Raw genomic sequence first — 12804 nt, 5'->3', positions numbered from 1 at the left:
CAGACGGGGAGGGGGACAGACAGCGCTCTCCAGCAGCTCCTGACCCCAGGGAGTGCCAGCAAACTCTCAGGTGGCCGGGCCCAAGTCCGCCCGACACTTCGCGTGCCTCCTGAGGTCAGGTGTGGTCTAAGGGCTCACTGCGAACGCAGCAAACCATTTGATGACGCTCCACCTGCCCCTTTATGACTCCATCAACCCCTCCCCTTGCTTAGATGCTACGGCTCCCGACACAAAGACAGAGCTGCCACCTGGGACAACAGGGGACGCCGGCGAGAGCTGCCCACACACTGACGTGAGCCCGACGACCACCGTGCTCGCCCTGAGCCAGGGGCCGGGGTGAGGGGCTTGGGGTCCGTGGGACCGAAGGCTCATCCGAAAAGACGGCAGTGACAGGACACAGCCGAGGGCGCAGCCAGGGAGCCTGGCCAGCGGGACACTGTCCAGGACACCGGGTCACACCCGGGCTTTCTTGCTCCCCAAAGCGTGGCTAGAGCCACACAGCCGGTGACAGTTCAAGGAAACCGGCACACACAATCCCCATCTGCCAAAGGGGAAGATCGGGAGGTGTTACCCCGGTTTAACAGGAAGGAAGCTTCACCAGAGTCCCTCCGCGATTCCCCGCCCCGACGCCCGGCACTGACAGTACCCTCCCCAACCCCGGCACAGACCTCCTGAGGCGCCTGCCCTTCCTCTGGTTTGTCTGAAACAGTGCGCAGGCCTTTGCTCGCTAGCACCCCCAGTCCTGCCCCGGCTCTGCCCCAGGCACGTGGCTGCTGTGGGGAAACAAACCCCTGACCTTTGACAACACAACCTGCACGTGCCACTCAGGGACGCCCTGAGAACGAGGCTGTAGGCAGGGAGGGTGCCGAGGGGAGATGGAGGGAGATGCGCCAGCCAGGTCCCCGGTCCCACGGGCGCCGCACGCACCTCAGCCTCGGAGGAGGGGCGGCAGAGAGGTTCACATCCCTGAAGACCCCACCCAGCCGCAGACAGACCCACGCCTTCTTCAGCGAAGGGCAGGCCCTGAAGATCCTTCCCAGGAGGGCGGGTAGGGGGGTGAGGGGGATGGGGGCGAGGGGGGCCCAGTGGCAGAGGGCGCCCCTGGGAGGAGGAGCCGTCTGGACTGAGCCCCGCTCTGGGCGAGGGGCGCTCCAGACACAGAGCACGGCAGGGCCGAAACCCTGAGCACAGTGGACCCTCCATGCTGGGGCCGCAGAGAGGAGGCGACAAGATGGGGAGGGGGTGAGAGAAGGAACAGAGAGGTGGGGAAGGGGCTTAGGCGGAGCCCTGGTCCACCTCCTGTGTCTGAGTGGCTCCCCGGGGCTGCTGAGGCCTGTGGCCATGGGAAGAGGCACACGGACCTAGGCCGGGCCAGCACAGAGGACGGTGACAAGCCAGTTGTGGGCATGTTGGTGCTGAGATGTCCAGCTGGGGGTCTCGAGCACGAGCGGGACATGGAGGGAAGGCCGGCGGGGCACTGGGGATCGAGGGGCTGGGAGAGGGGGCACTCCCGCCCAGAACAGGCTGGAGAGATGTCTGAGACGGGCCAGCGACACGGGTAGGCGGACGCTCGGCCACTGGCATCCAGGACGCGGCCTAGGACACCGACTCTGGGGATTCTGGGCGCCAGCCCAGCCACCGTCCCCGGCCACTCGGGGTCCCTTCTGGCCCCCAGGAGGCATTGGTGACGGGGGACTTGGAAATGGAAGGAGGTGAATAGTCCTGTCGGCGCCGTCCAGGTGCCTCCCTCACCGCCCTGGTGAACCTGCAGGCCCCACGACTGGCAGGGCAGAGACCCGCCTTTCCCTCACGTGTGTGTGCATCACTCTCCCCACAAGTTCCGCGGATGGAACACCAGACAGGCCGTGCCGAGGCTGTGCCCCCAACCCACCCTAACTTCCACCTCCGGAGGCCGTGCCTTGGGAGGGGGGACCTGGGGGACAACTGAGCCCTGGGAGAGAAGCACCTGCCACCACAGATACCCCTGGGTCACCGCCTGTAGGCATGGGGAGGAGACGGTCTACACAGCAAGGCTCCCACCTATGCTGGGGAAGGGGTGTCTGCTGCAGGATCACCGAGAAAACCAAAACACACCCCACCTCTGCCCCGTTACAGAGGGGGACCCAGCAGAGACCAGGCAGAGGTGCAGGAGCTGGGAAACGGTCCAAACATCCCAGCTGAAGGGATCTGGAAAAGGCCCCCGCAGGCTGCCCAGCCCAGCAGGGACCACTGAGATGGCACTGGACCCCCCTCGCTGAAGGGGGTGCGTGCTCGAAGCCCCCCCAGGGAGGCCGAGCTGCTTGAGGGCACCGGCGATTATGGGAGAAGCACCTTGATTCACCGGAGGAGAGAGACCACCCAGGAACCGTGTGCCCCAGAGACTTTCCAGAAGCGCCCCCGAAATGACAGGGTCCAGACACACCACACCGACAGGTGGGGACCAGAGCTGCAAGACTGGTCTTATCTCAAAGCCCAGGAATGCCTTCTCTCTGGTTTCCAAAGAGTTCATGTCCATGAATACTTCCTTAAGATTCAATAATTCTAAATCTGGTGGACACACACCCTGCAATCTTAGGGAAAGAATAAAGGAAAAGAAGCCAATCAAATCCAAGCCAGGCCAGGAGTGAGCTGACGGCCAAGGCCGGCCCTGAGAGGGGCACAGGGCTTCCCCCCTCCCAGAGGCTCTGCTACAGCAGCCGCTGGGGTCGTGATCCTCGGGGGCTGACCTCTCCGCGTTTTGTCCTCATCTCCCCTCGGGGGGCGCTGGCAGGCCCCCCAGGCTGCTTGCTTGAGTGCGGGGACAAGCGCCAGCCCCGTGGGCTCCCCCGTGGGCGCCTCGCACCCTCAGGGCCCTGACCTCAGAGGGAGGTCACACTCGTGGGCTCCCCTAGCCCACGAGTGTGAACAGAACTTCGAGGGGAGGTTCTCACGGCCGGGGAGCCGCTCTGCTACTCACTTGCTTGGAGCCCACAGGGCGGGGCTGGGGCGCGGGGGCTGCCCAGGATCGCGGCCACGTGCCTGAACCACCGAGCCACGTGGAAGAGCTGCGCGTCGGCGGGAGGGCCTGAGAGCTGCCTGAACGCGTCCACGTCCGCCTGGGACAGGGAGAAGCCCTGGACATAGCTACGCGTGCTCAGGTGCTCGTTCAGGGCCCGCACCCTGGCTGCCTCGTCACTAATGCTCAGGACGGACCTGTAGTCGGGAGCTGCAAAGACAGAGGCACACGCGTCAGTGGGGCTGGAGGCCTGGGTGAGTCCAGAGAATGGGGTCCCAGGGTCACCCTTCCGGCTGGGAAATGTCCAGAACGGGCGGGTGCCCAGGGCTGAGGGACGGAGTGGGGAGTGACTGCCAGTGGGTTCCCATCTGGGGATGAAAATGTTTTAGAACTAGACAGAGGGGGTGGTCGCACAACACCGTGAATGTTCTAAATGCACTGAACTGTACACTTTAAAATGGTTAGTTTCATCGTTGGTGATTTTCACCTCAATTAAAGAGAAACACACACGCACACACACCCTTTTGTGCACTGGGTGCTGGGAGGGCTGGTGCTGACCAGTCCCTGGGTGGGCGATGGGTGGCGCGTGAGAACTGCAGAGCTCTCCAAACCTGGCACCGGTGAGGCTTCTAGCGGCCAAGGCCCAGCTCCTGGCAGGACCACGGCCCCGCCCCCGGAAATGCCTGCCTGAGGGGGCCAACCGTCCAGCCAGCACCTGGCACAGGCCTGCCCCCCTTCAGGGACCTGAGGCCACTCCTCTGCCTTGGACTCATCAGGAAGGATGTGGGAGGACAGAACCCCAGCCTGAGTGAGGACCAGACAGCAGGCACAGCCGGCAGACGGCACTGACTCCACTGAGCCCCTCCTGCTCCCCCTGAGACCCTCACCTCCTCCCTACGTCCCTGATCACTGCTCCAGCTACCCTCCGGATGCGTTCATCACCTGCTGGCTGGGGGGGCGGAGCAGAAGATCAGGGGCAGGGGCGCAGACCAGCCCCTGAAGCTGCAGGAGGGAGCCTGGTCCCCTTAGTGCACGAGTGTGAACAGGGCCCAGCGCCTGTTCCCTTCCACACAGACACAACCTGAGCCCCGGAGTCGGCTCCGAGTGGGACAGCACGAGCCCGGCTCCTCACTCTCCCTGGGAACGGGGCAGACACCCCGACACCGCAGCCCTTCAGAGCCAGCTGCCTGACACCACGAGGTCCCTGGGTCACCGTGCTGGACCCACGGCGGGACGGCTCCGAGCGGGGAGGAGATGTGGGCCGACACCGGCCAGGCCTGGCACAGAAACAGGGACCTCGCCCCGACCAAGCCCACAGGACGCCTGCAAACAGACAGCAGAGCACACGAGTGGCGAAGCAGCTGTGCACACGAGACCCTCCTGCACCGTCTCCACCGCAGGACACCCCTCCGTCAGGGCCTACCCGGAGCTGCCTTCCTGGGCACGGGGGCGAGACGGAAGGAGCCAACAGAAGGACCAAAGCCGGCAGCATCTCCTGACATCCTCAGGTGCCCCAGGGAGGGGCTGCGACCGTCCAGGGCCCAGCCTCAGGGAGGCTGGCTTCTCGGGGACCTCCGGAACCCCGACCTCTTCATCCCCAGGAAAGGCGTGGGCACCAGGGAAACGTCTTCCCTGGGCTCTCAAGCCCAGGCTTTCCAGGAAGACCGGCTTGCTTCCCGGCCCACCGCACCGCGGGGGTGCCAGCCCAGGGTGGCCCTGAGGCACACGGCTTGGAATACCCTTCTGCCCGTTACAAAGTACCCTCAGGACACCCAGGGCCACCCCCTTGGATAGTGCAGGCCTCCACCTTTAAACGTACCCGGAACCCAGCCCTCTCACCCCAACTGCCATGGCAGGCCCAGCCCTTCTCTCGCCTGGACCCCGGGATGCAGGCGCCCCCGCTGGTATCCGGGCTCCGCAGGGCGCCGTGGCCAGAGTGGCCCATGCTCCTTCTCTAGACCCCCGTCCCACCAAGAGTGGTCTTCGCGCCGGCCAGGAGGGCCGCCACACCCTTCGGACCTCAGCTCCCGCCCCCGCCCCTCATGCCCCCCGCCCTGCCTGCCTGGAAGCCTCCCCCAGACACAGCCAGCCTCCCTCCCTTTCTCGGGGCTCCACGGGTGTCCCCGTTTCTCCCGGGCACTGTTCCAAGTGATCCCCCCCGCCCCCTGGGGCCGCGACCCCTTCCTGCTTTATTTCCCCACAGCGCTTATTTCTAACACTGACACACTTCCCTGCTTTCTTTCCTTTATTGTCTGCCCCACCTCCCGGGATTTTATCCAATTCATTTACTCAGCATATGCTCAGCCTCTAGAACCAAGCCTGGAACGTTCTGAAAACACTCAGTGAATTTGCTGAACGAATGGATGGGTGGCAGATGTACCTCCAAGCGCGGGCCTGCCCGCGGGAGGCCGGCATCACCTGTCGTTCCGGGGCCTCGTAAGCCCTCTCCCGGGAAGCGCCCGGTACACAGGAACCAGGGTGAGGACCCGGCTGAGTCTAAGAAGGCTTCTAACCCCTGTGGCGGGCTCAGCTGGAGCCCTGGTGCCCGAGGGCTCACACCTACAGGGGGCGCTGCTTTTGTTCCACGCTTGACCTACAAGGAGAAGCAGCTACTTTCCACTCCAGTTCTTGGAAGTGTCGGAGGAAGCAAAGAGAGACACAGAGGCGGCCCCTCCCGCCCAAGGTGCCGGTGGGAACCCTGGGGAACCCACGAGGGCCCCGGAGCAGCGCCAGCCAGCTCGCTTTCCTTCCCGGGAGCAGGTGGCTGGCTCTAAGGACCCAGCCCGAGGGCTCAGATCCCCTCTGAGACAGTGAAGGAAGGCCAGGCGGGTCTGTGCCCCCCACCCCTCTCTGACAGGACAGCTCTCTCCCACCCAGGGAGAAGGAAGCAGCGCCTGCCAGGGCGGCCCTGGGCACCGGGAAACCTAACTCTACATAAATTCCTTGGCACGGAGTCTTCCTTCCAGGGAACTTTACTGCCCCTGGCACGGTTCCCCAGCAGCCCTGCCAGCCTGTCAGGAGTCGGGAAGCGTGCTCCTTTCTCGTGATGGAGAAAATTCAGTTCACGAAAGCTAAGTCAGAGGACCTGCCAGAGGGTGGACAGAGCCAGGGGGGGCGGCGGAGGGGGGACGCATCCCGGAGTGGGCCAGGCCGTCCTTCGGCAGCTGGTCACCCGACACCGACCCTCCAAGCTCCCTCTCCCCGTCTCCGAGCATCTCTCTGGTGCAGCCATCTATGCCAGGACACAGGAGGGAGAGGAAGGAAGCAGAGGTGACAGCCCCTCTCTGAGAAGCTGTGTGGTCCCCAGCTCCCCCTGCCCCTTTACCCCCAGGACAGCACTGGACAGACAGACTTCCCTCAGTCCGGAACTACTCCAGGGAACAGAGAGCCCGGGAACTTGCCTGACCTTGACGTTGGCTACCCTGGAGGGGTGCGCTCACAGGGCATTTTATGTCCCTCTTTTTTCTTCACTGCGCACACTTTCTACAATAAGCATATGTTATTTTTATAATGAGAAAAACACGTCAAACATTCTACCAACACGATGGCTTTAAAGCACTAATGAAGCAGTTCAGGGGACAAGGGGGTGCAGCGTCTGCACCCCTCCCTCACCCGGCGGGCTCCTCTCAAGGGTAAATCCGGCTCGCACAACACACGCCTGGTAAAGCTGTTGAGCATTAGTGAAATTACACTTGTAAACTGTTTGAAATACTGCCGGGCACACAGCCAGCGCCCAGCAGTTGCCATTACTATTATTTTAATCGCTCCTGTATTACTACTATTGTAATTGCCCTGGAGGAGTTTACCCAGGGATCACACACGCATTTAAAAAGCCCCGTCTGGAGCAGGGAGCCCGCAGGGCAGAGGGGGACAGTCATGGGGTCACTGTGGCAGCTGCGTTTAAGCGTAACTTGAGGAAACAAATGTAAAAACTGGTCAGCTTTCAAGTGGCCCTGGGTTTGGGCCAGACTGCGGTCTGGCTATCAGCCCGTGATGCCAAGATGAGAGGAGATGGTTCCCGAGCAGGGCGCCCATTGGCCACGCTGGCCCTCCCCAGGGAGCCCCACGCACGCACCACGCCCACCGCCAGGTCCACCGCAGGTCCATCCAGAAACGCATCCCAGGACACACATCTTCTGAGTGTGGGAAGGCCCTAAACGTGGACCGTGGTCTTCACAGTTTAGAAAAGGCTTACTGATCTCACACAAACACAAGAACCAGGTAAGGAACCGAATTCACACCAAGCCGTCACCTCCCCTGGCTCCCTCCCATCAGCATTCACACCTGCTGGACAACAGCCTGCGGCCTGCTTTCTCCCACCCCCTCCTCCGCTCCAGCCAGGCTCCCGCTCAGTGAGGCTCCAGCGCAGTGGCAGCAGGGCCAGCTCCTGGAAGCACCCGTTCCAGGCCCACCTGAGACCTTTGGAATCGGAACCTGGGTGGGGCGGGTGCAGAGCTCAGCTGCTAAGAACCCCCAGGTGGCTTGCTGAAGCGCAGGCCCCTTCACCGCAGGTGTGCCTTCCTCCTAAGCTCCCAGGCCGGGCGCAGCGGGGGTCTGCACCCCTCCCGCACTTGCTGAAGGCCTCTCGGGTCCACACCTTGCGAGGCCCCGGCGGCACCCAGCCCTGTGGATCAGGCCCTTTCTGCAAAGGCTCCTCCAGCTTCCCTGGCCCGCCTCTGCAGCGGCCCCTCCCCCTGGGTCCCTCTTCAGGCCCACTCTTCTTTCCTGTGGGGCTTCCCAGCCTGCCCAGGTGGCTCTCAGAAAGGGGACTGGAAAAGCCTTCTCGAACGAATGCATCCCCTCCCCACACGAATCTCATAAAGGAGAGAGGTGCACGCACCTGGCGGCAATGCCACCCACTCCCGGAACCCAGGACCTCCTCCCACAGGCCCTCTCTGGCGCCCGCCTCTGTCCTGAGCACCAGCCCCGGAGGCCCAGCTGTCCTTGTCCACAGGGTGCTCCCCAGCGTCACGTCTCGCCCGCCAACTGGGTGCAAGTCCGGGAATGGTGCAGCCACCTTCCCCACCGGGTCTGAAGCTGGGCGGCTGTTTCTTCCATCCCGCGGCAAAGCCAGCACTCCGCCCCGGTCCTCCCCAGACTGTCCCCTTCTCACACCCACCACTGCCACTGGCCCAGGCCACCGGTCACCACCGTCTTGGGTTCCTCCTGCTCTCCTTGCCTTGGTACACGCGGGGGAGGGGGCAGATATCTTGCCAGAACGCAAAGACAAGACCCAAACTCCGTAAATGTGCTCAAGGCCCTTGCAGACCTGGTCCCGTGGCCCGTCTCCAGCCCTCCTCCACCCTCTGGCCTCAGGAACTTGCTGGAAGCAATGCTGCTGGTCCTCAGGTCTTAGTGCACGAGGTGCTCTCTGCCAGGACTCCCGCTCCCCTTTTTTCTCCAGGATCAGCTTCCAGCCTCTCTCGGGAGGCTCCTTACCTGCCCTGCAGTCAGGCCCTCCCTCAGGAGCAGAGCACAGGGGCCCTCTGTCTCGAGGCTCCGGGGCTGGGCTTGGCCAGCAGGCTAATGGCCACCGCAGCGTCCAGACCCGGCCCGGCAGGGCCTCCGGCATGATTCCCTGCACTCCACCCTGCCCATGGGGCAGCTGGTAGAGGAGGACTCGGCCAAGTTTCTGGCAGATTGTGGAGCCTTAGAGGGAAGGGGCCTGGGCCCTGAACCACTTCCGTAGACTCAGGCCACCCGGCAGCACACGCACCGGGAAGTGACCAAGAGAGGAATGGCCCATGCAACCTGGGGAGGCGTTGGGCTTCTGGGCTCCGGCCACCCGGCCCCGCTGGACGGAAGGCCCAGGAAGGCCTAGACGCTCCTCCAGGCATGCTGCATCTCCATGCCCAGCAGCGTCCGGCAGAACCGGTGCCTGAAGCACATCTACTGAATAAATAAAGTGACAGATCTATTTAAGGAAATTATTTTGAACCACTCAGGGGCAATTTCCCACTGAAATAGCAGATGTGAATCTTTCACGTGGGATTTTTGGGTCATGAGGAGCATCATGATCTGATGCCCTGAGGACACACAGGTGATCAGACGGCACCACTGCCCGGGGACAGCAGTGTGGACACTGGGAACGGTTTAATCTCCCCCCGAGGGCACTATCTCTCACAACTCTTAAAATGTAAATACCGGGAGACGTGGGTTCAGGGATGAGCAAATGTCTGTAGTCTATAAATACGTACATTTCATTTTTTCTCTGGGAAACACAGGAAAGCGTATCAGCTCCCTCCTCTTGTCTGCCTTGATGCACTCTGGAATTGGGGCGCTTGGTGTTCACCTGAATAGTCATCAAAGGCAGCAAGGCAGAGTAGCCAACATCCCTGCTGCAGTCACACAGGCCCTGGCTAGCTGTGTGACTTTGGACAAATCACTTAACTTCTCTGAACCTCAGGATTCTTGCCTGCACAGGAAGATAAGGGCAGTATCGACCACAAAGGGTTGCTCTGAGGATTACAGGCCCCCCGCAGATGTATTTAACGCAGACTCATGCTAAGAAAAAAAGCTAGCTGTATTGTTATTGCGAAGAACCTTTGAATTAAACTGCATAAAAAATTAAACTGCAAATCTGACCTAACACACAGCCACCGAAGGGGCCTGATCTGCAGGGCAAGGCCTCTGAGACGCGCTCCATCCACCCCGGGGTCCTCAGGGATGAGACTCGTCTTTCTAAAAAAACTGGGCCCTGTAACAGGCCGCACGTTCAAGCTACAAAGGAAAAGCCTTAACCCCAGCGGCAGGGAACCAAATGGACATTCTGAGCCAACTTCAGGAAGATGATCAGAAATGGGAAGAATATTCTAAACGAGGGTCTCCTTAAACAGTCTGGAAAGATGGTCACTTTCGATAAATCCAACCTTGAGAATAAAAAGCATTCAGAACCCGGAAACCAAGAATATCTAGAACTCTGGTATCAATCTCCAGAAACAGGCCAATTCTTACCAAGGCTCTGAAAACCTCAAGTTCTGAAGCAATTAAAAAAACCAAAACCCAAAAATCGAATACGTCCGTGTTTGTTTGTGTTCACAAATGAAGAAGGAAGGAAGGAAGGAAGAAAGAGAGAAAAGAAACAAGCTTGGGCTTTCAACCCGGACACAGCGCCCATTTCATGCCAAGTGTTTTTCTAAACCCTTAACCTCTACCAGCCCCTTTAATGCTCAGTACATCCTCTGAGCAGGGACGTGTTACCCTGCTGCACGTGAGGAAGGGGCAGAGGTGGGTCCCCAGCCCGGCTCGCTCAGAAGACTGGGGTGTCAACCACGCTGCTATTTTACAGGAGTCTGGGTGCACTTCTGAGGGCCGAGGGCCGAGGCTCCAGGTGGGTAGAGATGGTGCTGGAATCCAGGCACACCTGTCGGGTGGAATGCAGGGCGCCCGGAAGGTGGGTACCACAGCAGCCCTGTCATCAGGGGCCTCCCACGTCACTGGGTTACCCAGGTGGTCAGAGCTCCCCGCCTGGAACCCCAGGAGCAAGAGGGATCACAGGGCTCCAGGAAGCCTACACAGCCTAAACCCGGCAGCCCGGGGAATAAAAACTACACACTGAGAGTCCTTCCTGAAGAAAGTCTGCTCCAGACTCGGGAATCCAGGGACAACCTCCGGTCTGTCTGGCACCTACAATCTTGCCTGAGGGAGGGGAGCAAGGGCCCAGCGCTCCTTGGAGTCTGCCTGTGGGCAGCGTGTCTACCGGCTGGCGACACGAGTGACTCTGGTGGGCAGAGCCAGAGCTGCTCACGGAACCTCGGAGGCGGCAATAAAGTGGGGCAATAACGCTGTGACCACGCAGGTCCCAATGGTCACTGTCTGCAGCCGCAGATGAAAGCCTTCGTAAAACCCCAAGCCCTTTCCTGTATGTCCGCGTACCCTGCTTCCTCGGCCCCATTTTCCTAAGTGCCAAGCCGGGTGCTGCCCGCGCTGGGCGGAAACGAAAACAACCCTAGGGCTGTGCCTGTCCCCCAAAGTCCAGGGGACTGGAGGGGCGAGGTCCGGCCCAGGGACCGGCGGGGGAAACGCAGGGCCACGTCCCGGGGTCGAGGCGCAATGGAACCTGGAGGACCCAAGGAGGGGACCGGGGCTGGGGACGGGGTGGCCTCGGCAGTTCCGGGGCCGGAGCCGGGTCCCCGCGAGGTTGGAGGAGCGGGGCCTGCCGGGGGGGGGGGGGGCCCGGGGGTCGCGCCGCGCCCTCAGACCCGCCCCTCAGGGACCCGGCGCCCCCTCAGATCCCAGGTGGCCCCTCCGCCCCTCGGCCCGGGGTCGCCGCCGCTGGCCCGCCCGCCGCGCGCACTCACCGTGCTCCGCGGAGGAACCTGCCATCGTCGGAATGCCGCACTCGCGACCGCGCCGACAGCTTTCCAGAATCTGACGCAACCACCGCCCCGGAAGTCCCACCGGAGCTGGCCGCCTTCCGGGACACGCTCGGTCGCTAGGCAACCGCCGCGGGCTCGGGACGCCGCAGGCCGGGGCATGCTGGGAGTTGTAGTTCCTACTGCGCTGCGGCCAGTGCCCTTGAGCAGGGGTCCCCAACTCCCGGGCTGCGGACCGGTAGCGGTCCGCGGCCTGTTAGGAACCGGGCCGCACAGCAGGAGGTGAGCGGCGGGAGAGCGAAGCTTCATCTGCCGCTCCCCATCGCTCGCATTACCGCCTGAACCATCCGCCCACCCACCCACTCCCGTGGAAAAATTGTCTTCCACGAAACCGGTCCCTGGTGCCAAAAAGGTTGGGGACCGCTACCCTTGAGCATCCCAGGTTCGCGCGTTCCGTGTCGGGACAGGGGACGAGACCCGGGACCAGCCCAAGCGCGGGGCTCCGGGCGGAGGCACAGTCTCGCTGAGGGGAGACTTGCATTAAAGACAGATCATCTCATGCCTGGGCGTTTAAGTTAGCACTGCAACAGATGGTGTGGCGACCAGCCCCAGCCTGGGGGTCAGAGAGGGCCTCCCAGGGTCCGGGGAAGGAGGACCAGTGGGAAGGAGGCTTAGAGGAGGGGATTGGGAATGGCTGGGAAGTTCATTCCATGCAGAGGGTACTGTCCTGCAAGTGACACCAACAGAGAGCAAGCCACTGAGAAATTCAGCCTGACCGCAGGGCAGGCTGGAGCAGCCCTGGAGAGGGATGCGGCGTGGGGCAAAGGCTAGGGCTGGCGCTTCTTGAAGCATCTTGTAAGCAAAGTCAAGAATGGCAGAGACCCAGCAGGCTTGACTGGATTTGTGCTGTAGACCTCTCATTCCAGCTGCTGTGTGGCCGTGGAGCGGATTAGGGAAAGCCAGGAGGAAAGCAAGACTCGACAGGAAGCCTTTTCGATAGTCTGTAGGAGAGGAGACAGTGCCCTGGACCAGCAGGGTGAGCAGGCAGATCTGGGAGAGCCATGGGGGGCAGCAGATGCTGGGATGGGGGGGGTGGTGAGGAAGGTGAGGGCCGGGGATGACACCCACGTTTCTGTCCTGAGAGAGACTGGTGGTTATGGCATTTCCTTTAATAATGAACTTGAAGTTGAAGACACTTGGTGCTGGGTGGAAGAAAGCAGCTGGTTTGTGAGCATTTCCAAGGACTGAAGATGTTTGGGGTGAGTGAGAAAGGGGGGCAGGGTGGGGCACACACTCTGTACGGACAGGGTTGTTCCCAGAGACAGAGGCCCCGGGGGGAATAACACAAACCAGGAGAAGAGGCTTCTCTGGCGTTTAATCCCCATTCTAGAGTCCCTCAGCCCACAGATCACATCCTCGGGGCCTGTGCCTTCCTCTGTGTAAGATACCATCTCCCAAGGACATCACACTCAAGCTTGTGCACACACAGGGAAT

The 12804-nt window shown here is 61.7% G+C and overlaps 1 protein-coding gene across 2 annotated transcripts in view; it reads right to left on the bottom strand.

The window, feature by feature from the left end:
• The window catches only part of CARS1 (cysteinyl-tRNA synthetase 1), a 47311-nt gene extending 35939 nt beyond the window's left edge, over positions 1–11372 (bottom strand). The window contains exons 1-2 of one of the 2 annotated variants that reach the window (XM_061202254.1): positions 11296–11371; positions 2957–3205 (exon numbers count right to left, since the gene is read on the bottom strand). In XM_061202254.1, the coding sequence (XP_061058237.1) occupies positions 2957–3205; positions 11296–11320 (274 nt within the window). In that variant the 5' untranslated portion in view covers positions 11321–11371. Of the gene's footprint in view, positions 1–2956; positions 3206–11295 lie in introns of both variants that reach the window. The other variant, XM_061202255.1, reaches the window with a different exon arrangement.
• Between the last annotated feature and the right edge of the window lie 1432 nt (positions 11373–12804).

The sequence above is a fragment of the Eubalaena glacialis genome, chromosome 10 (assembly GCF_028564815.1).
Source record: "Eubalaena glacialis isolate mEubGla1 chromosome 10, mEubGla1.1.hap2.+ XY, whole genome shotgun sequence".
In the NCBI taxonomy this organism is placed as follows: Eukaryota; Metazoa; Chordata; class Mammalia; order Artiodactyla; family Balaenidae; genus Eubalaena; species Eubalaena glacialis.
The sequence above is the reverse complement of the archived record's forward strand: the minus strand, read 5'-3'. Positions and strand labels throughout refer to the sequence as shown.